Genomic DNA, 22,516 nt, shown 5'->3' with positions numbered 1-22,516 from the left:
TAAACCCCCTAACGTGACTACATTATATGCCCTCGCAGCATTTTCTATCAGATCACCTTGATTTACTGGCCAGTACGCTTAAATGCCACATTATACAAGTGATTTCCACATAATTTAACACCAGCTGACTTTAATCACAGTTTGCCCTGTCAGAATCATTCAGCCAGTTTATTCTCAATGACCCAGTCTGTTGTACTGTTTGCTTAAGGAACAGGTACCACATGGGTTTACAATCCACCTATATTATGCATGCCATCATAAAGTATTTATTGACCTATCCATCAAACACAGCTTTCTACTCAACATCTAAGTATGTAGTTTGGCCAAATTCCAACCTATTGACCCTTTAGACTTCCCATGTAGGTATACCCTTGGGCCCTCCAACTCAGTGCATGGGGAGACGTAGGTAGACTCTCAAATTGTCCTTGTAGTCCACACACCCTGCCTACAGCTATAAGGGTGGATTTACTTTAATAGACCCTACATGCTTACTTCCAGACACAGCCTGGAGGTTTAAACTGATCCTATGATTTTGTCAATGTTGAAGCACAGTACCCTGCATTAACCTTAGAAATATGATAATTGTAGGAGTTAAGTACATATTTTGTACATCTGTGGGTGTATCGCTACAGCCCCCCAAGTTGGGAGGACACCTGGTGTACAGAACATTTGTCCTTCAACTCTGTAGTTGGGGTAACACCAATATTGGTCAAGTGGGTGCATGGGGTGGCCAGGTCATCATCTGGACACTACTTTCTTGGCTTTTTTTTGTAAGGGGTAGTTCTGATATCCCAAGCTGTCCTGATAGTTATAATGTATTTAACTAATAACTTTCCTTTCCTATACACCTTCTTATGAAATAGATAAAATAATTTCAACCAGCATTCTTACATTGCAGAGATGTATGAATGAAACAACCATTTGACTTAAGTGTCCCCTTCCTATCATGCCAAGTCACATTGTCATATATCCCAGTAGATCCACTGGCCACATGTCACAGCACCAGGTAGGCTGCCCCACACAGCGGACCGGAGAGAAACAAAGGTCTGATCACGACTAACTCAAGCGTATTCACAGACTACACATTTCATGAGGGATCAGTGGGTGGAAATGCACTCAGTGACACTTCTGCTGCCTCATATATTACTTTGACTAATCACACCTAGATGCTATCATGGTGGCCACCTATAGGTTCTAGCTGACAGTTGGGTTTTGTTAAACCACTTCTGATTAAACTGATAGCTTTATACATATAAAAACATAAAGATTGCCATCTACATATCCAATCATATTGTTTGGAGCAGTTTAGTCAATGAGAATTAAATTTCAGTAACTCAGCATACAGTCTATCAATATTTCAATAGAAATATTTACATTTCATAACCATGAGTAGTACTTAGGGGAGCCTGCAAGGATGCAGAGACCACAATACAAGATGTGGTTGTCTTAAATATCTGTTTACAGAGCCTCTAATCATGGTGGCCAGAATCACATCCTTGTACAACGTATCATATACTCACACAATGTAAGACATAATGAAAATCTGGAAGAGTAACTTAACATAAGTTTAAGTACAATCAATATACTTTGTTAACACTGTGCATCAATTTCCTATCTAAAAAACTTCCTTAACATGCTAGTGTAACCAATTAATATTATAGGTGAATCCTTTGACCGGTTATAATGACATATCTTACTATGTTTACTTGTAATTACATACTTGTCCAACCCCATAAATCACATCTAAGGTTTTATTCATAATTTCACAACCATGTCTAATTAATTAAATATATTACATATGAAAAATTATTTGATTAATCTTCAATTTCACAACAAATTATTTTAAAAATCAGTACACTAAAACGATATAAATATATAAGATTATATAACTAAACAGAAATATTTTCAATACATCCAATAATAATCCAAAATATTAGAACTCAAACAATATCAATACTAAACTTATCAGACAGATAATATCAGCAAAACTTTCTTGACCTCACAGATGATATATCATATCAGCTTAACCCCATTGTGTTAGTTGTGCAATTATTCATAATAGTATCCAATACAACATCAGTCGACCTCAGTACTCACATTACACCTCACACAATAGATGCTTGTAATACCTACCAAGGAGCCTGTTAACACATACTAACAACTCTGTGATACGACTGAAACAATAGCTAAACTGATCACAACCATCATATATAAACTGTCACATATATTATTTATGATGATCTCATTAAACGTTAAAGAGACACTCAATCAAGCATTACTATATTTACAAACAAGAATGCAATCATTGTAGACAATAATATCAACTTCTTATGATGAGTACAGTGTAGGTGTCATTCAAAAAAATTACGTTAATGATATACAGAAAAAATGTCTTGAAATGTAAGTATTCTGGCATGATTCCCAAGAACTATATTTTTAACACATGTCCTTTTAGTAATATAACACTTACATTATTAATAAATTATGTATGTGGAATATGAAAATTTCAGTCATATTATAGAAAAGCACCAATGTACAATTCTGTGCTGGAGAATACATGAAATTAATCAAAAATGAAAACATACTCTTTAACATCCCAATATTCAACAATACTCTCAAATTATTATAACATTCATGATCAATTGTAGGTTCAGACATGAAAAAGAACAGATACCATACCTTCTTTTCAACATAAACATGTTGTCTACGTAATGATGATACAATCTCATGGTGGCAATATTGGTGATTAGAATATGATGTTTATCTTGGTTTCACAAAGAAGGAAGTAAACATGGTACACAGATGAACTTTTGACTTGATGACAACAAGGAAACACTTTAAAGATAACAGACTGACTTGAGATACCAAGTGCACTTCTTTATATCCTTAAAAATACATTTAACACAAGGTATAATAAAATAACTTTGAAAAAGTTGTTCATCATTTCACTTACCGGAAGTATTTTATTGAGAGAGAATTTTTAAAAATTCGCCTTCTGTAAAGTTTGTAAGTTATTTTCAGTCATAACACTTCATGTAGAGGTAAGTAATTCATTAAGAACCAAGTGAAGTGAAACATATGCCGTAACATGAAATCCTGGGGACCATCAGATATATGTTGAGTTATCAGTGTTTCAAGATTGAGTGTTGATACAGATTCCAAAAGGCCCCATAAAATTACATCATCTAAATGATAAGCGTTTGACATAATGAAAAGTAACTACTCGTCTAGAGGCTTTAGCTTGTGTGGAGATCTATGTAATTTATTCTTTAAAACAATACATACTACAGCCAACATAATTTGGACTTACTAATGGATTAGCATGACTGAATGAAAACAATTTCAGTTATTTACAACCAAATGAAATCATCTACATAATGAATCAAACCCAACCCTGGGGCAAGACTGTGACAAGAGACTGCTCTGTGCCCCTAGACAGTTGGGGTAGCTGGCTTAGAGCCTGGGGACCTTCACTCTACACAAGACACTTGACCATGCAGGCTTTGTTCTCTCAATTGCAGCTCAATCATATGAGGGATAACCAGCAGATGAAAGAGTCTGCTAACATTCATGAAATTATAGCCCTTATGTCAACTGCTGCTGAGTGTGTGGTTTGCCTCAGGCAATGCCAAATTTGATGGGTTTACATTAACACCATGTAAAACATTAAACTACAGTGCCGTCTGATTCTTAAAGGGGACAGATACAAATCTGCATTGTTTTCATATACTAACTTCTTTCTCGTATTTATCTTATTTCACTCAGGAAGCAATTCTCTATATGTCACCAGTGTAACTGGCTCAAATAACTCTGCATTTTACCCTATAGGACTAAGTTTGAAACTTAGTCATTTTGTGTTGTCTGGTTTCTAATTAGTACATTGACAAAAAGACACTGTTTTCAGAATCTCATTTATCTCATTTACCTAAACTAGGTATGATATTCTGAGTAATAAGTTGATTCAAACATTCCAATTCAATATCAATATTGAACAAATGTATTCTGTCAATAGAAAATATTCCAACAAAGGTTAATTGTTCCCACATATAAGTATACAGTTCAAACCCAGAGACCTGTAATTATTAGTCTCTCCAGATGAAAGGCCTCCTAGCAATATTAAACATAATGGTATGTGACATTTAAATTATTGTTATTGTCAATTGTTGATATTTGACCTACATCTGAAGTGCTATCACTTCTTATTCACATTAGGTGTATTTCATGAATGTCTTTCTGCTTCACTGAGCTTCATAGCATCTAGGCTACAACAATCTCAATCATTATTCCAATACAGACTTCACCCTCAAGCAAAATATTTGTGCCTTTGAAACATCAAGAACCACACTTCAGTAGAAGGCTTATTTTCAACCAGTATCAAGATCGAATAAACTCCTATAATGCACTTAAAGAATTTATGATTTCATTCAGGTGGAAATACCAAATAGCTCTTGTTTTTATGTCATACAATTTTAGTACACATAAGACAGGAGCTAAAAACCAATATCATATAAATGTATTTATTTCACTGACTGTATGTAATCCTGAACAATGATTGCTTTGGATAAAAGTAATACTTGCTCTCCAAACCAATCAAACGTATCTAAAACAACAGATATATATTTTTTGTAACATGGAGAGTCAGAAAAACAAGAATCTTAATGATATCCTACATCCAACAGCAGCAACACATTGAGAAAATGACTGAAGTTTTCATATAAATATTTGTCAAGCAGATTCCTACCCAAATCTGCCCAGTTTTGGAAGGTAACGAGGTCTGTTGTGTATGGGCTGTCTGGAGAATCTGTCTGGAAGCATGTTAAGTCTCCTCCACCACCAGCACTGTGATCAGCACCTGGGCACACACACCGAGCCTGCTAACCTTATCCGTCTCTACACTACAGTGTGGCATATACACAGAAGGTCTCGGGTATACCACATCTCCCGTACATACACTGCAGTGACATTTCAGACTAGACTTTTTGTTCTGAATAAAGCACTACCCCATACCTGCACACTCTTGTTGTCAAACTTTGAAGAACAGAAAAGTATTCACATAAACTCTAAACTTCAACCAAATTCAGAAAATGAAATACCTTTAACTAACTGTTTGAATTTTTCTTTCAGTCATTTATCAAAATGATAAAGTTAAAATATATTATATTGATGCAGCATATTTCAGACAGCTATATCTGTTAGCCGAAAATGATCAATGCCCCGTCATTCTTCAAGTAGTGGTTCATAATACATTGTAAACATGAATAGCAGATATAAAAAATTAGTTATTATATAGAAGTTATCATAACAGACACACAATTCTAAAACTGTATCATTTCGTTGATTTTGGCAAGACTCTGCATTATCCATCACTGAAGATACTATTTAGCTAACATAAATAAATCCAATTTCAAAAGAATCTTTGAATAAGTTTCCATCAATTGGAAGAAATCAATACAATATATACTTGCAGCATGTTTATGAATATGTAAGTAGGTATTTGTATATGACAAGCCAGTGAATGTGTGAAGGTGAGAACATATGTTATTGATGTATAGTACTGTTACTACACGCAGGGAATAAATCCCCATCTGTTGCCTCATAATATGTGATAGCTGCAGGCTGTTCCACGTACACTCTGTGGGCTGACAATACTCACATACTGACACAATAAAGTACAGGTCATACTGTCAATATAAAGTCAAAACAATATTGGATAAAGGTTTACTGACTTGACTTCAGTCAGTTTGTATCTGACAACATTCATCTCCCAATATCAAGGTGATGACCGGAGGTAAAAACAGTGAAACTGTTTATTGACAGCATAAAGAGTGCTAACAACTTATTGATTATGTGACCATGAATTATTAACTTCTGACAAAACCACAAGAAAAATACAATAGTACAATACTTTGGATGAGCTTGTAAATTCCAATTCAAGTCTTTGTTATTTCCATGGTGACCCATAATTCCCCAAACACAAAGATCAGTTGAGTATATCTATATTTCAAACTGATCAAACCCAATGATGTTAGAAGCCATCAACGACAATCAATACTACAAAGAGAAACACAATCTACTACGGTACTGACATATCAACAATCTACAAATCATGTTATGCCTCGCTGATCATGTGGCCAATTCATTTAGAATGCCAATCATGTATTATCTGTAAATTGAAAATCACTGTTATGGTGAAATATAGTGACATGGAACAGTTTATACCAACATACAACAATAATGTATAGCTGACAAATTATCCCTACAAAATATACCTCACACAATCTCTCCCTCCACACAATCCCCAATCCCTCCCTAACTGACTAGCTAATCTCCACACCAACAAGTCCACATAATCCACAGTTGTATAGTACCCTAATGTAGTGGGTATATTGAAATGGAATAAACAGAGTTTATCATGGAGTACTGAGCTAGCCTTCACTGACTAATCTCCTGAGATGGAGATATAGTGTATATAACTGTGACTCACTGAAGTAAACATCACAATACCCAGCCCATGTTATTGTCAGAAACCACAGGAATGTAGGTGGGTTACCAAAGAGTGAATCTGATGAATTGCTGAATAACATTCATGTCCAAAAATGACACACGTTTTGAGGTAAACAATCAAAGATTATGGAGAGTGAGCCATATCATGAATAATGTTTAGGGTTTTTTGGTGATGAAAAAAGGTTATGTTTGAGTGAAATAAACCTCTGTATATAATGTAAGCATGATTAAGTTTATATGAAAACATTATTGTAATTAATGACAATTAATATAAATGAAGAATGAATGTTCAGGGAAAATAGGTTGATAATTTTCTATCAATGCACCAGGACCCACCTTTGTTGATAAACTGGCTTAGCAGTTGCATATATCTTTTTTTCCCTTGATAAAGATCCATATACTTGTTCTAACCGCAGCAAATCAGGTGCACTGGAATGTAAATATTTCCTCCGTAGTCCAATGTTTGGGGGTGGGGGAGGCGGAACTGTTGGGGGTCGGCTCGAGGGACCATCCTCAAAATCTATAGGTACTGCCCTCAGTCGAAGCTTAGGTCTCATATACACATCCTCAATAGGTTTTTGCACATAATTCCAATTCCGAGGCATCATGTTTGGGTTCACAGTAGCATATTTCTTTTCCATTTTTCTCCGCCTTTTTTCTTCCTTTTTGAATCGTTTTTCTTCCTCTTTTATTCTTTTCTTTTCTCTTTTCATGGCCTTTTTATCCAAGTCCCTCGAACCGAACAATGATGGCATACTTGAGAATTTAGCTTTGGACTTCAACAGGTTTGAAGTCCGATTCTGTGTCCCATATAACTCCTGAGGGTCGTAGTAATTCCCCATCATGATAATATCACTGTTAGTTTCAGAAGTCACAAAAGTACCAGTATCCTTGGTATTCCGAATATGGGAATGTGAGTGTCCTGATCCACTGTTTAGTTTAGTCCTTACAGGGAGACTGTTATAAAGTGTGGCCGGAATGAGTGCGGCAGAGGCCACCTCACGACCTGTTTCACCTGCTGCTGGAATCCTCTCTATGCCAGAACTCCTTACAGGCCAAACCACTGCCCCTCTTGAGGTGATGTTTGTCTGTGTGGAGTCATAAACAGCGTGTGGAGATAGCCGGCCATGTACACTGTTGTGTATGACTGTGTGACTCTGGACTGGGGAGTGCTGACCAGGTACAACTCCGTTCACTGATTTATCAGTTCTTTGAAACACCTGAGGGGGCGTGGACTGTGCCCGCTTTTGATAAAGTCGACCGAGTGAGCCCCCTTCAGACCAGGCTTCTGTGGGCACACTAAGGCGGGTTGAGGATGCCCCAACCCTTGCTCCTGCTATAGATGCTGGTGTATTTACCCTGTGTCTGTGGCGACCTGGTCTGTGAAGGCTGTCAGCCTCTGTGTTGTCCCGTGGACTTGGCGTAATATACACTGCAGCCCTAGGGTTGGGATGCAGATCATTCACTGACTTGTGTGCCCCGTCCACCACACCATTCTCCAGTGAGTGTATAGCTTTAACTGGCTGGAGGCCGGTCTGGCTCTGATGCCTGTACCTGTGTCGTGGTAGAGTGGCCAGGTGAAATGAGGTGTCACCACTGCCTGGGGCTCCCACCTCGTGTTTCACTCCATCGGGCAAAGCCATATACTTGCTGACTGGAAACAGACCATTTGATTTGTTGCTGTCCTGAGACAAACTCACTTGTTTCTCCTCACCCATTGTGTGCAGCTTCTTAATTGCCCGTTGGGTCATAGTAGGTGATAAGCCTGTGCCATTAATCCCACAAAGCAGGTTGCTATAATCTCCACACAAAACAGAAGGTTTAAGCAGTACCTTAAACACAACTCTCTTTGTTCTTCGTCTCAGTAGTCCATCTAAATGTGACAATGTCTGTCTCCCACAACACAGTTTCTCCAGCAGCAGAATTCCTGATTAATCAATACACTAGTTTCCCTATGACACCAATAACTAGCAAGCAGTTGCCAGCAGATGTTACTTCTACCCAGGTAAATCCCGCTGTCCTCAACAAAACACACACGTATGGGTTAACGACTTGTATTATAATGAGAGATTCTCCCTGAATTTCCTGCATATATTTTATTTGGGGAATGCTGAAAAGCTTACATTGTGTGGGACGTTTGATCGTGATATTGACATTACTCATCAAGGGACACACATGGCTGGGACGGGCTTCCACAATGAGAGCGTTGCTAGTCGGTGACACAGTCGGATTCATTCTCAACAAAACACTTCATGATCACGCCTAAATCCAGGTCGCCTTCATTTCAGGATATTACACAAGACTCTTTATATATTTTTATGAACACCTGCTGACACAGCATTTAATCCTTTTTACTATTCATAATAGCTTGACATTCTGAAGGATAAATTAATACCTGTTCTTTCAAACGTAGAAAACTGTTAATTTAATTATTCCCAAATACATTCATCAGAATGGTTGATATGTGACATTTAGATGAATCAGAACAAAATGTACTTGATGTGCAAAGTTCAAAATGGGAAAATATTATATCATATGATAATAATTTACATACACCTGTGATCACCTTGAAAGGCAGTGCAAGGTATGTGTACTGGGTAATCTGCAGAAATTCACTCCTATTCATGGTCATGAAGGTAGAAACAGATTGTGGCATTTTTTTCATTCAAGGATTATAGACAAAGAGAAAACGTATTCCTGAACATGGTCAAGGTGTAAGAATTGTATCAATTTGCACTTTAATTGTCTGTGATGTTGAGTTGGACTGCCATGGTAAACACACAACACACCTCTTTCCAGCCAGTAAGTATGTCAAGCATGCTCACTGATAGCTTATGATCATGCACGGTGATTCACTCAACTATTTATAGTAACATATAAAGGTATTCCTTGGCTGGGGCTAGCCCAAATCAATATTAAGACACAAGAACGCCAACAACACAGACGTGAAGCAACATAGGGCCTGGGTTTGGTTGAATTTATCCCATGATACATCAGTTCACTATCATGATTCAAGTAAAATGTGACTCTTTTCAATTGTCACAAAGTTTAAAGAACGAAATGACCTCATGAAGGTGGATCAATGGGATCTCCACGTAAACATATACAATGTGAATCATTACCTTACCATGTTGTTTATTATTGATAAAATGGCTGTATCCATTGCAACAATTATCTCACAAACGATTGTGTAAGGCTAATATTTACTACTCTCCACATACATTATTTATCAATAACTTCAAACAGTATATGGTTACAAGAAAATACTGAATTATTTATAATATTTCTCACTATTCAATATTTCTAATCATTCAATAAAGCATCTGATAGTGCTTCCCCATACAGGATACAATAAAATCTGAACTTCAAAATAACCTATTTTTCCCAAGACAGAAACTGAATATGTAAATACAGCCAAATGATAGATGAGATGGGTAACTTATTCTGTCAGTTAATAGATTTACAAAACTGATATCTTCTGAAATATCATCTGTAATCTGTTTATCCAAATTGTTCAACTTTTTCCATAAGGTCAGCTCATGCCTGACTTTACTTGTGTACTTATGGTCTTTATTGTTTCAAACATGTTATTCCTCATAATCTTGATATGACATTTTCAGATATCATCACCAAGTAAATGATCATTGTAATCTACAACATATATAGTGAATGTAGAATTTAATGTCACTTTTAAAACCTTTGCTGTCATGCCAGGGAAGAAGGCACATGAACGAGTTGTGTGTAACATGAGTGAGTGAGTGAGTGACATTCCAGCAATATCAAGGCAAGGGACACCAGAAAATGGGCTTCACACATTGCACCCATGTGGGTAATTGAACCCGGCTCGCTTTAACCACTAGCCTACCCCAGAGCTGTGTACATGAGTGAAACCACCACCCATTAAACATGCTCACAACTACACTGTTACATCATACATGCGTCTTCAACATGGAAACAAGCCAATTCAAGAGGAAGAAGACATTGCAATACCTCATGCTTGTAAGAGGTGACTAAAATGGGATGGCTACAAAATGCATCCTGTAATACTGTATGATACACAACATCAACCACTTGGGCAAGTTCAGGTCAAGATTTGTTTATTAACAGGATTTAACTGTAATAAAGACTGTTGGCTAGGCACCGGCTTGCTCATGTACAGGATTTACCATCAATACTGACATAGTCTAAAACAACATATATTGCTTAAAAAAATGCTTAAGTTCTGACAATCTTGTCTCTGTGGATAAAGTCCAAAGCCTAAATCGAATGGACATGTCGTTCAATGCCTAACACACCATACTAAATAGACGTTCATTAGGGGATAAATGTAAGTAATCAATAGCACAGCCATGTCAGTAATGTATACGGATGAGTGACAACGTCGTGGACAGTGCATGGCACTGGTTGAGTAATACAAGAAAAAATTGCTTGCTTAGTGCTTACATTCCAACGCTGTACCATCAATATCAACACTCGGCTGATCACAGTCTGGACCAGCACCATACATGCTGTATTGACCAGTGTGGACAAATAATCAACACAATCATCGCAGAAGTATGACAGGAAATGAAGGGAAATTGAACTAATGTTGAGAGGGAAGGGAATGAATTTGTTAAACTGGGTGGATTAACTTGATGTTTGTATCATTTTTGTTAGTGACATGAGTTTGATAAAAAAAATGTTCAAAAAAGGTATTTTTATCATGAATTGTTATTATCATTATCATTTGTTGTTAATGTGACTGCTATTGTTATCCATATATACTTATCACTGTTCTTACAGTTTATGAGAATGGTAAGACTGACATTTGACATATCCCAACTGGTGGCAATGACCTACCACAAGTACCAAGTTTTCAACAGCCCAGTCCAGGGCAGCTTGTGTCAGCAGACTGGTCAAGAGGGTTACAGTGTGCTGCTGCAGTGTTTGGGACAACATCACTGTTTGGTGGTGGTATGGTCAGTTTGCTTACGGTCTGGGGGATCTACAAACCCTAACAACACTCACTCCCACCACCTGTTATAATGAGGTGATGGGCACTGATCAACAGAACAATTTCAGCATTGCACCTGATGTACCTCATGTCCATCAGTAAGGCATACGCTTTTGAGAAAATTATGAAAATACTGAAAATTGCCAAATCACAAAATACACTTTTTCCACACTTCACACCAGACAAGGCAAGGTTATTTATTTATATATTCATTCATGAGTAAGTGAGTCTGGGTTTCAGGCAGCTTTGATCAGTATTGTGATCATTGTGACATCACTTTTTATGAGTTTCATCACAAACACAGACAGATGCTGGCCAACAGCTTGGGACAGCACTCAACGGAAATTGGGTTGGAGATGGCCAAAGTCAGTTTTATTCAGGTGAGGTAAGGAGGTTGGGCCAAAAACAACTGGAAGACAAAGGGCATGGATGAAGCTGGATAAGAAACACTGTCTGGAAATTTGAACTGACCCTTTAAATGCTGCTGTGTTTCATTAGTTTGGAATTAACTAACATGTTTGATAATGTGTACAGATTTAACAATGCTGGATATGCAATGAGGAAGAACATATACGACTGAAAACATTGGGCGATTGGTCACAGAAGGTTATCAGAGTCACTTATGACACCATTTCAAACATTTAGAAATTTCTACTGCTGCTGTTGAATATTCATTTGGTTCAGACTTTCCAGCCAGGAAGACAATTAATTGATAGGACTCTATTACAGAAAGTATTGTACTTATTCAATTTATGTAAACAACAGGGTCAGCAACCACATGTAGGTGTTAAGTGTATAAAAAAAAACTGAATTAAGTTTGAACTTATCTTAAAATTTATTATATCTGGTACTGTTGATTTTTCTGACATTCTTGAATAAAAGACCACTGAACTAATATTTATTTAAAATTAATCAGGCTACAGCCAACAAACAGGTTTGATCTCTGACAGAAGTCCTGAACTCTACCACAATGTTTCCAGCTGACATTTATACTGTAAGGAGGTTGAGGAGGATGGCCCACCCAGCTACAAGGAGTAGATAGATACTGGACATAGCATGGCGCCAAATTAACGCAGATCCTCCACAAACACCAGAAATCAGGCAGCACAGAGAAGGCTCTTGTCAAATACACCTCGTCAACATGAAGTGACCTTCTTTTGATGTTACTCTCTGGTTGGTTGTCGGGGTTAGCATGATGCGTGACACCCACAATCTCCCACAAATTGGGCTGGTTCCACTCACTGTTTATTAAAAGTAGGTACTAACTCATTTAACAGCCCAATTAGGTGTGTTGCTACTGAAGCGGTGGTGTAGATAAACACTTGTTGTGCAGGGACTAGTGCTCAACTCAGGATAAAACATCTGTGATGACAGAACATTTTCACAGACACTCATGAGTCATATGTTTTAATGAACAGCTTGCCGAACATATGAGCTCATGCCTTTATGACATCAGGGGATATTGAATCTGAACCAAACTGGTCTTGTGAAATAATATCATAAGGCATGATTATAGAAGATGAAAGGACATTGTGAACAACTCATGCCTTGGGACTGCGATACAGACTGGGCAGACAATTTGTAGGGGTCTGAGTTTGTAGTGTCTGCAAAAATTACATTCAAATTTCATAAGTTTAAAAACAAAATTTATGAAATAGATAAGTGGACAAGAGACAGTAATTTGTTGAATGAAAAGTATATAGGTGTATACAGTGATACAGCAGCACTTTCCACACAGCCCACTAACCTAAGTCCAAGGTGTTTGTGTAAATCTCAACATACAAGCATCTTGAGTGGACTGTTGTATAAAATGTATTTGTTGGTATAGACTCTCAAGATATAATTGCACTGCATGTGACCCAAATGACAAACACCTATTGGATCAAAGCCTTTTAACTGTGCTCTAACTATGATGAAGAGTGAAGTGAGATAATGATGTGAGGTGAAGTTCCCAGGCAAGTGGAAATCACAAATCCTAACTCATATTCATCAACATTCACCTTAAGCATCTAAGAAACTTCATGAGAATCACAGGCTACAAAAGTCATAACTGGAAACTAATTCAGAGCTTTATAAATTTTTGAGATGAGAGTAAGTACCTGGTTATCACCAAGGAGATAAATGGTTTGTATAATATTGAGAACTAGGAACAACAGGTCCTCTTCATGTAGTCACAGCAGTCAGGTTCATCACAATGCTGGAGACATTTCTCACAATATTAGCATTGATATATTCTGGTCACAGCAGGGAGTTATGAGGTATATACGTGACCGACCTTCTCTCTTCCTGCCCTCACGCTTCAACTCTATATCAACAAAAACCTAATCGCAACTACACCCAAATCCAATCATTGTTACAAATATTGAATCTCCATTCTCCATACAGCATTCTTCAATAACATTATTTTATCATGTTTGACAAAGATCCCTTCTTTTCTCAGATTATCACTACAAGTTGCCATGGCAACAAGTCCTCAAATCAAAAGCATTCCAATCATAGTGACAGGTGAACAACTTGACTTGATTGCAGAGAGACCTGACCCCCCACGTCCCCCTCCCCCTATGCTTGGTACACACTACATGGACTATGCTATTTACCTGCTAGCACACCATCCTTCTCTAGACAAACACCAGTGCTACACAGGCGTGCTGCAGCATAAAGAAAGGATACTTTCACATTGTTTTCAAAATTAATTATTTTGGACAAAAGTTCAATTGGTATCATTTAATTTGTGATTTGATAGATACAAATTTGGTCATGATGCACTTAACAGCTGTCAAAAAGGATGCATTGCAACATTCATTTCATGGATATGAACCTGTTGATACCACTTGATATATCCTATTGTCATATATTCATTCTGTCATTCCTTATTGATCTCATTTCTCCATATATTTCATATGTTTCATTTTCCCATTTTATAAATTTCACTCTCCCATTTTATAAATTTCACTTCCCGATGTTAATAAGCTTCACATTCCCATTTTACATTTTTTATCCTCATACTCCATTCCATCCATCTCATGTCATCTTATCCATCCACCTCAATAAATTTTATCCATCTATGTAATTCACTAGTTCTATTCAAAACTTGTTCCAGCTTTCCCATTTACTCCATTCGACTACTTGAATCAAGCTACATAAAACACAATACTCAGTACATCCACATCAGCATGACAATCCATCCATACCATTCTCACTCCACTTACAAAACAATCTATGTCAATATGCAGGTACAATACACAACTGGTATATTTGTTTTCCTTTAGATGGTATGAGGTCATGTAAATGAATGCTAGTGTCCTGCAGTATGTAAACTAGACATCCATTACAGACAGCTGCGTCAGCCAAACAAGATGTTGTCTCTCTAGTAAACATACAGCAAACCCAGGACTCAAGAATGGAGCATAATCTGGTATTTATAACTGAACCCAAATATTCATATCCATACTTTCACAAATCTCTTTACATTTTCTTCCCAATCATAAGCAAATGTTTGACTACTTTCACCTGTCAGCCTAGCAAATTCAGTAGGTGTTATACTTTGCACAAGAACTTTCATAAACTTCCAATTATGAATAACTGTATTGTTAATCATTTACTGACAGGAATGTCATGTGGTGCAACAAACAATAAGGAGATTTATTGAAAGATGTAAAGTGTTCTTCTAATGTTTAGATGCTCAGAATGTATAATGCACATACCATGATCCAAACACAATATACAAGGTTATAGTTTTCCACACCTGTGTTCACATATCTCCAGGAGAAGATATAAACAGGGTTGGGAGGTGAAGTGAACACACAAAGTTCAACATCACATTTGACAGTCCTTCAGGAAACTGTTAAAGCTATCCAATTAAGTAGTGTACTGCCATTATATTATGAGGGATGGAAACAGCTTTTCCCCCAATAACCGGTATACGCATGAGAACTATTGAGCAGTATACAAGGACTCCCAGAGATGATTGCAACCTTTATGCTTCCCAAAGCCCTCATACCTGATAAAGAAAGCAATAGTGCTACAATGTTTGTGAGTCAGTATAGTCAGAATGGACTGGACTGTCTATGACCCAAATCATAAAATAAGACAAATGTATCAAGCATCAAGAAGCATAAAAAGCCTTTTAATGGTGCCTGAGTATGATGTTTTTAGGTAGAGATGGGACACCCAAGATGTTTCTCATCTATCACAGCCATGTACACAGAGCTGGCACAGTCTGTCCGCCTGTACTGGGCAGGTGTCCCTGTGTTGCAATCACTCTGTGTCAAGTGGACACTTGACCAACCTTATTTCTTTTACACAGTCCATAACCTACATATACAATGTACTAGTGAGGGTAATATTATTCTTTCATACTCAAGGGAGTTTCAACAATCTATAGTGTATAAGAAATGAGCACACGTCTTTCATTCCTTCTGTATAACTGAAAATCTTAAGTTTGACATATTTCTATAAAGCTGGCACTATTAACACATGTACAGCATGGAGATTTGTTGTCTTCTCAATGGTAACAGGGTAATATGACCAATGTATTTGGGGAACACAATGTCAGATTTTCACCTATTCTCATTAAAATGGTTTTGGATTTAAACGTTATATGTCCTTCCTCTCATCCCCCAATTTAATTGAAGTCTAACAGTTGAAGTATTGACTCCTGCTAAACAGGTTCAGAATTTCTGACCAAACTAAGATTGATAACTATCGCCTAGTCCCATATGCATCATCTGAGATCCCAAACATATGTACATGGTCCTCCCAAAGTTCCATGTGGTCTGACCAGTGGTGTGACCCTCTGACCAGGTGAAGTGTGACAGTTGATATATGAGTCTTCCATCTTGTGTCTACCTCCTGGACACAGCAGCACATGTAGCACTACATCACTTGAGTCTGTATCCAAGTGAATCAACTGAAATTTACACTGCTTCAGTCATTTTGAATTTCAATCATGCTAAAAGGCGTATCAATGAGTAAATAATGGTTTCATGCTACCTTTCAGTAGGGACACCAAGCATGGGTTTCAAACACTGTACTCATGTATCAAACCTTTGACAAGCAAACACAATTAGTCTAATCCACCACACCAAGATTAGGTTTCAAGAATTGTACCACTGTATAGACTGAATGCTATTTTCCTTTTAAAATTGCTTTGGTTAAGGTTAAGAGTACATTCATGGGCATGCATTAGCGTGTTAATGTGTCAGAAATGTGTCAAACAGTTACTACCCTATCATCCTACAATATTCATTAAAGGTGACAGCATAAAATACTAACCCAAACCATTTCTACATTATGTCTAATTGATAAATAAGGCCATGTTATTAGGCCAAAATCTTTCCATGTATGGCAGCATAGTAATTTAATCTAGCCTGTCTCCACCCTCCAGTGTTATCAGGTACAGCCCAGCATCTCCAGTCATCACCTCTATCCTCCTCTCAATGATACACACATACCTCCCTCCTTACACGAACCACAGAGGTAGCTGGCCACACACTTACTCATAGTGTTTGCAATACAGATACAGTAAATACATGTATTCAACATTTCTAGGGTGTCAGTCTGACAGTTGATCCCTCTACTTATCTAAATGCTGCTTCTTTCTGTAGCTATTAAACTCATACGCATATATTCCCACACCTTCCTTTCAGGTCTAGTATCTCAAATATCTGTTATTTATACAATGTATAAGACATAAATAACATGTTAAGAGTGTGTGTGTTTGTAGTTAAATTCCACACTCACCAATATTCCAACTAAATGATGGCTGCCTATTAATAATAAAGTCTGGGCCAGACAATCCAGTGACTGATATTAAAAGCACAGATCCAAACGGTCGGATTATGAAGAGATGGATCAACCAAGTCACTAAGCCTGATTATCGATCTACTTATTCACTTCTTCACCAACATAGGTTCACAGGAACTAATTCTCACCCAGAATGCCCACAGGGGCACAGAAAAAAACTAAATATATGGTGGTACATGTATTATTGCTCGAACAAAAGTTGGTAAGGTATCTATATATCTAGTAGATATTTAAACATTTTGAAGGTTTCCCGATATACATCGATATAATAAGGACAAATGATATCAATCAGTTTTTTAATGTTACTTATTACTTTGAACATTGTTGTGATTGTGTTATTACTAGACATGTCCAATTGATGAACATCAAGTAATTTATGATTTTAACACTTGTAGTTTTGGGGCTTACACCAGCAAGAGGTACATAGGTATGATAAAATTGTGTGAAAAAAGGCCAATGTTAGGTGTTTCAGGATGTAGTTCTTATTATTAAAATGAATTGGAGAAATAACTGACAAAAGTGTATTTGTCAGTAGCAGCATGTAAAGTACGTAGGTCATAAACTTGCACATATATATACTTGGCATTTCACAAGACTGAAAATGCCCTTTGCCCATCTTTCCAAAACTTAACATAACTTCCATAGCACTTTATCAAGTTGCTCCAAAAATGAAATTCTGCAATCCTAGTAAACCAATGAGCCACAACCTGCGTGGTCCTTCACCTTAAAATACCTGCTCTGCATGTCAACTTGTGCTTACATTATATAACCAATATGGCAGTTATCTAGGTGTGATAGATGTTACATAAGTTCTTCAGCACTCCTACTGAGAACAGGAAACAGGGAACCTACTAATCCTTCATATCAACATTACCATCACTGTTCATATCTGTTGTTTTCATGCATGCTAGTAATAATTATCAGAGAAGACTATAGCAACCAGAAGAGCATACCACAACTATAATACAAGCAGTGTTGATTACAGTGTTAATGATTAGAGGTCACAACACGTTGACCCACAAACAAATCTACACACACAAGTCAACTGAAGACAGATTATTACACATTCCACAAATTGTTGCCCAGTGGTGTGGCACTTCAACTTCAACAGGGAGTTGGGGTAGGGATTGATATCACTGTCAGGGAGATAAGAAGAGAAAGGATGGTAGGGTAGAACTGTCATCTTGAAGGTAAACCAAGTTGCACTAAGCAGCTGTTCTAAACCTTCAAAAATAAATATCATTTGCTTTCAATAGATCAGAGGTAAGGTGAGGTGAAATGGGGTTTAATGTCACGCTCAAGATTATTGCATTTGTACAGTGACTCAATAGATCAGAACCTCATAGTCAATTTCTTCAACAACTGTTTACAAAGTATCATGTTTCAATGCATGTAGAAGCAACAGAGTTCTTCTTGTATTATTCAACGTCCTGCAACCTGTTGCACCCCCAAGTTGTTTATTTCTAATGCAAAAAATTCTATTCAGTACTTCTGTAAATTCACATAAATAAAGAAACAAAAAAAATCCTCAAGATTAAATGACTATTGTGAGGTCCAAGAATCTGAAATCTTATCTTCACTGCTTCAGAGAGTGTACAGGACCCAGCATGTTAGTCACGACTGTGAACTACTGCAGGTTGACATGTACTGTCATATCTTGTTTGACAGTACACTGAAGTGTCTGCAGGCATGTAACTATGGCAACTGATCAGCCCCAATTTCAAAACAATTCAAAATAAACATTGCAGAAGTTCTGCATCAACAGGAATAAATGTACACCAGATTGAATATTCTAAACAACCATAACCTGCAGTGTTGTAATTAAATGAAACAATATACCTGATATACTCATGAGGTGTGTTATCAAACTGTTGGTTGGCAATCTTAAACAGTAGACAGTACATTAAGTATATGTTCTACCTGACTGTATTCTTATCAGTCTTTTGGGGACATGTAGATTGTTGAGACATTCACTGATTGATATCATTAATGTCTTCCATTGCCTTGACCTTGGCTCATATCTCATGATCTGGCATCAACGAGGCATTAACACAATTTCAAAACATCTCCAGAAGATCACATGAGGCTAAGCTTAACCCACTAAAAAGCAAAATCATCCATCAGCCTTCTGGCAAGTAACTGATAGAAAGAATAATCAGAATACTTGATGATCAGGAAAGTGTAAAAGCTTGAGTTGCTCACAGTGAGTTCTCACCCAAGGCGCACACAACATAGCCAGGTTAAGTGACCCTCAGAGCGACATACAGGTCAACCATGGTTATACTTCCCAGGGGACAAAATGAACACTTTTAATACAGCAGACACACTTTAAACACCAATTGTGTTATAAAGTTCATATCTGCACAAATGTGAGTACTGAAAAATTGCTGTTTTTCAATCTGTTGTTTTCAAACATAAGACATTAAAAAGACATTGTTTACTCAAGTACTTTCATAAATTCGACTCTGGACAGTACCCAAACTATAAGTGAAGGAAATGATAAGTATTACCATATTTTCTTACTAGATGCATAGTTTTATTGTTTGTCTTGAGATCTCATGAATTCATTCCTGCAATTCACAAATGAACATGTGTTTGTGTGCTTGAACAAGCCTGCCAAGATTTTGAATAAGGAAAAAGGCAATTCTGTGTTTGAATCATCAGCATTCAGAAAAAGGCATCATTGTTGAATGAGAACAATACAAAAAACATAAATACAACTAGTTTTAAACATGACTAGTCACTGAAAGATGATTCAAGAGAGATTACTATGTACTTACGGATCATCTGCGTTGATGAGGGCCGCCAGTGTGTTTCTGTTGAGAGTAACGGTATCACCACCAAGTAGGTCACCCATTGAACCAGCTGCAAGTTTATATATAAGTGGTTTTGACAAACATGTACCATGTACTTGAAAACATATTGAATCCAAACTTTGAAAATGATTTCTCATAAAAAATGTGAAACACTTCTACTCTTTCTTTTATTAATATTTTGTGAAACTAATGTCAGCTTCTTTACAATTTTAGCTCAGTTTAAATAGGCACTAATTGCAACATAGACCTAGATTGGAAATTATCACTGGACCATTGAGTATAATGAGAGTCAAAACATATTTTGCATCAATGAGATTTTACATTACTTCCTTCACCTGCATCTCATTCAAGCAGTTGGTCATAAAAATGTCACAAGTAATGTGATATAAGGCAAAACTAAAAGGTGGCATATTTAGATCATGAATGGAGTAAATGATACGATAAAGTGCACATTGTATAAGGTGTATAGCTTTACATGTAGATGTCTGAAGATGAACCTAGCTCTGTGTAATAAGCTATGTTGGTAATAACACACTCTACAACTGTACAGACATCTGACCTTGTTTCACAAAGTGATCGAAGGACTACACCTCATAAAGTCTGTGTTATGGCTAAAACAAATAATTGTCTTGGTTCTCAAGCACCCCCTGCATCATCATCAAGTTCACGTTTCATTGTTATTTCCATTTTATACCCCCCAAAAAGACACAAAAAAGTCCAACAGTAGTCCTATACTGTATTCCAGTATTTTACTCATACTAAAGGAATAGACTTATGTAGCGAGGCCCTTTCCCAGGTTGATTGTACACAATTGTTTATTTGTTACATACTAGTTTGAACATCCCCCACCCACCCAAAAAAAAATACATCGCCCGCACTATATTTTCAAAAACCATTGCCTGAGAACCAATTTTATTTTTTTAAGCCTAATGTATAGAAACTACGATAGCCAAAGTGCCATGATCGGTTTGTGGGAAACAGGGCCTTGATTTACAATTTGGCAATAACTGGCCACATCTCTAGACATTATTAATATGAAGCTTGAAATCTAGCATGTGAACTTAAGGTTATTATTCAAAAACATATTGTATCATACCTCTACGTAAAGTGATGTCCTTCACATTGGTCCCCGGGAACCATCCCTCTCTTCCCCCATCAGTTCGGCCTTCATAATATCCCTGATCCCCAACACTTAACACTGAAACATAAAGCTCATCATTATCAACCACATTCATGCTTAGCTACAGTACATTTACACTGATATGCATCAATGATATTATGCTAATATTAACTTGTAATGTATTATCTTAATTTTAGTTTGAATAGTGTTAGAAAATGAAACTAACTGCTGCATGTGGAATGTAATCAACGAAATATGATAAGTTGTATATTGTTGTGACCATGACATACCACATCTATTATAATGGCTTTAGTCATGAACTGCTTTCTCAATGGGTTCACTAAGTTCAGGATTTTTTACAAATTACCCAAAACAAAAGCATTAAATGGTAGGTGTTGTAACAATTAAGAAATAAAAGGCCCATAACAATGTTAATGACATCATGCCCACCAATTAAGAAACATAGGGGTAGAAAGAAAACCAAAAATATCAGCTGAAGTTTTATTTTCATTTTAATAAAGCTTGTGGTGTTAAAAATCTTGAAAAGTGAACCCAACTTTACAAACTTTAGTCCGAAGGGATATAATGTTTCCTGTCTTTCTCCTTTTCAACATACAAACCTTCAACAATGCCATGGATACGAAACTAAATAAACTCAAATAATCAAACTCAATATAACATAAAATACAAAGTGTAAACATGAGTTATATCATTTATCATGGTGATGTTAATCTCAGATTAGTTTAGGTCAGTCTACATGTAGATTACACTGCTGTCATGCAAGCAGGATGGAGAGGAAATGTTTACTGTAATCTCTCAGGCAGTAAGCAGCTTCAGAACAAAGATGATGATTCCAGTCCAAAACATCAAAAGGGAGGCAACTCCACTGTAAATGATCCTAAATTGGAATTCAATCAGTAGACTAGTTCTATATCTAACCAATAAGCCAGATTCCAGTTATTTTTTCGTTGGACGAGTAAACTAGTGATAGTCCATACATATACAAAGAATAAACTCTTTCACTAATGAAGTTTAAGATTATTTATTATAGGGTAAACTGAAAGATATTTGACAGAGCTGCTACATGACAGCCAAATGTAATTGATCCTACAGCATAATACTACTGCTTACAAGTATTGCTGTTCAATTTTTAAACAAACATCTTTTGATACCATATGGCTACTGCATGAGAGATTATAGCAAGTAAATATTATCAAAAGAGATCTGAAAAAGAGATAGATATTACAGACTACTAACATCTGAAAGGGAAGATCATAT

At 36.8% G+C, this 22,516-nt stretch overlaps 1 protein-coding gene across 4 annotated transcripts in view; it reads right to left on the bottom strand.

Moving 5' to 3' along the window:
- LOC139473545 (SH3 and multiple ankyrin repeat domains protein 3-like) overlaps positions 1 to 22,516 on the bottom strand; it is a 129,010-nt gene that overhangs the window by 28,492 nt on the left and 78,002 nt on the right. For 3 of the 4 annotated variants that reach the window (XM_071256184.1, XM_071256185.1, XM_071256186.1), the window contains 2 exons: positions 21,215 to 21,316; positions 20,083 to 20,167 (listed from right to left, as the gene is read on the bottom strand). In XM_071256184.1, coding sequence (XP_071112285.1) covers positions 20,083 to 20,167; positions 21,215 to 21,316 — 187 coding nt within the window. Of the gene's footprint in view, positions 1 to 6,840; positions 8,530 to 20,082; positions 20,168 to 21,214; positions 21,317 to 22,516 lie in introns of those variants that run through there. The other variant, XM_071256187.1, reaches the window with a different exon arrangement.

Source organism: Haliotis cracherodii, unplaced genomic scaffold (genome assembly GCF_022045235.1).
Source record: "Haliotis cracherodii isolate W230 unplaced genomic scaffold, xgHalCrac1.p SCAF_3, whole genome shotgun sequence".
NCBI classification, from domain to species: domain Eukaryota; kingdom Metazoa; phylum Mollusca; class Gastropoda; order Lepetellida; family Haliotidae; genus Haliotis; species Haliotis cracherodii.
The sequence above is the reverse complement of the archived record's forward strand: the minus strand, read 5'-3'. Positions and strand labels throughout refer to the sequence as shown.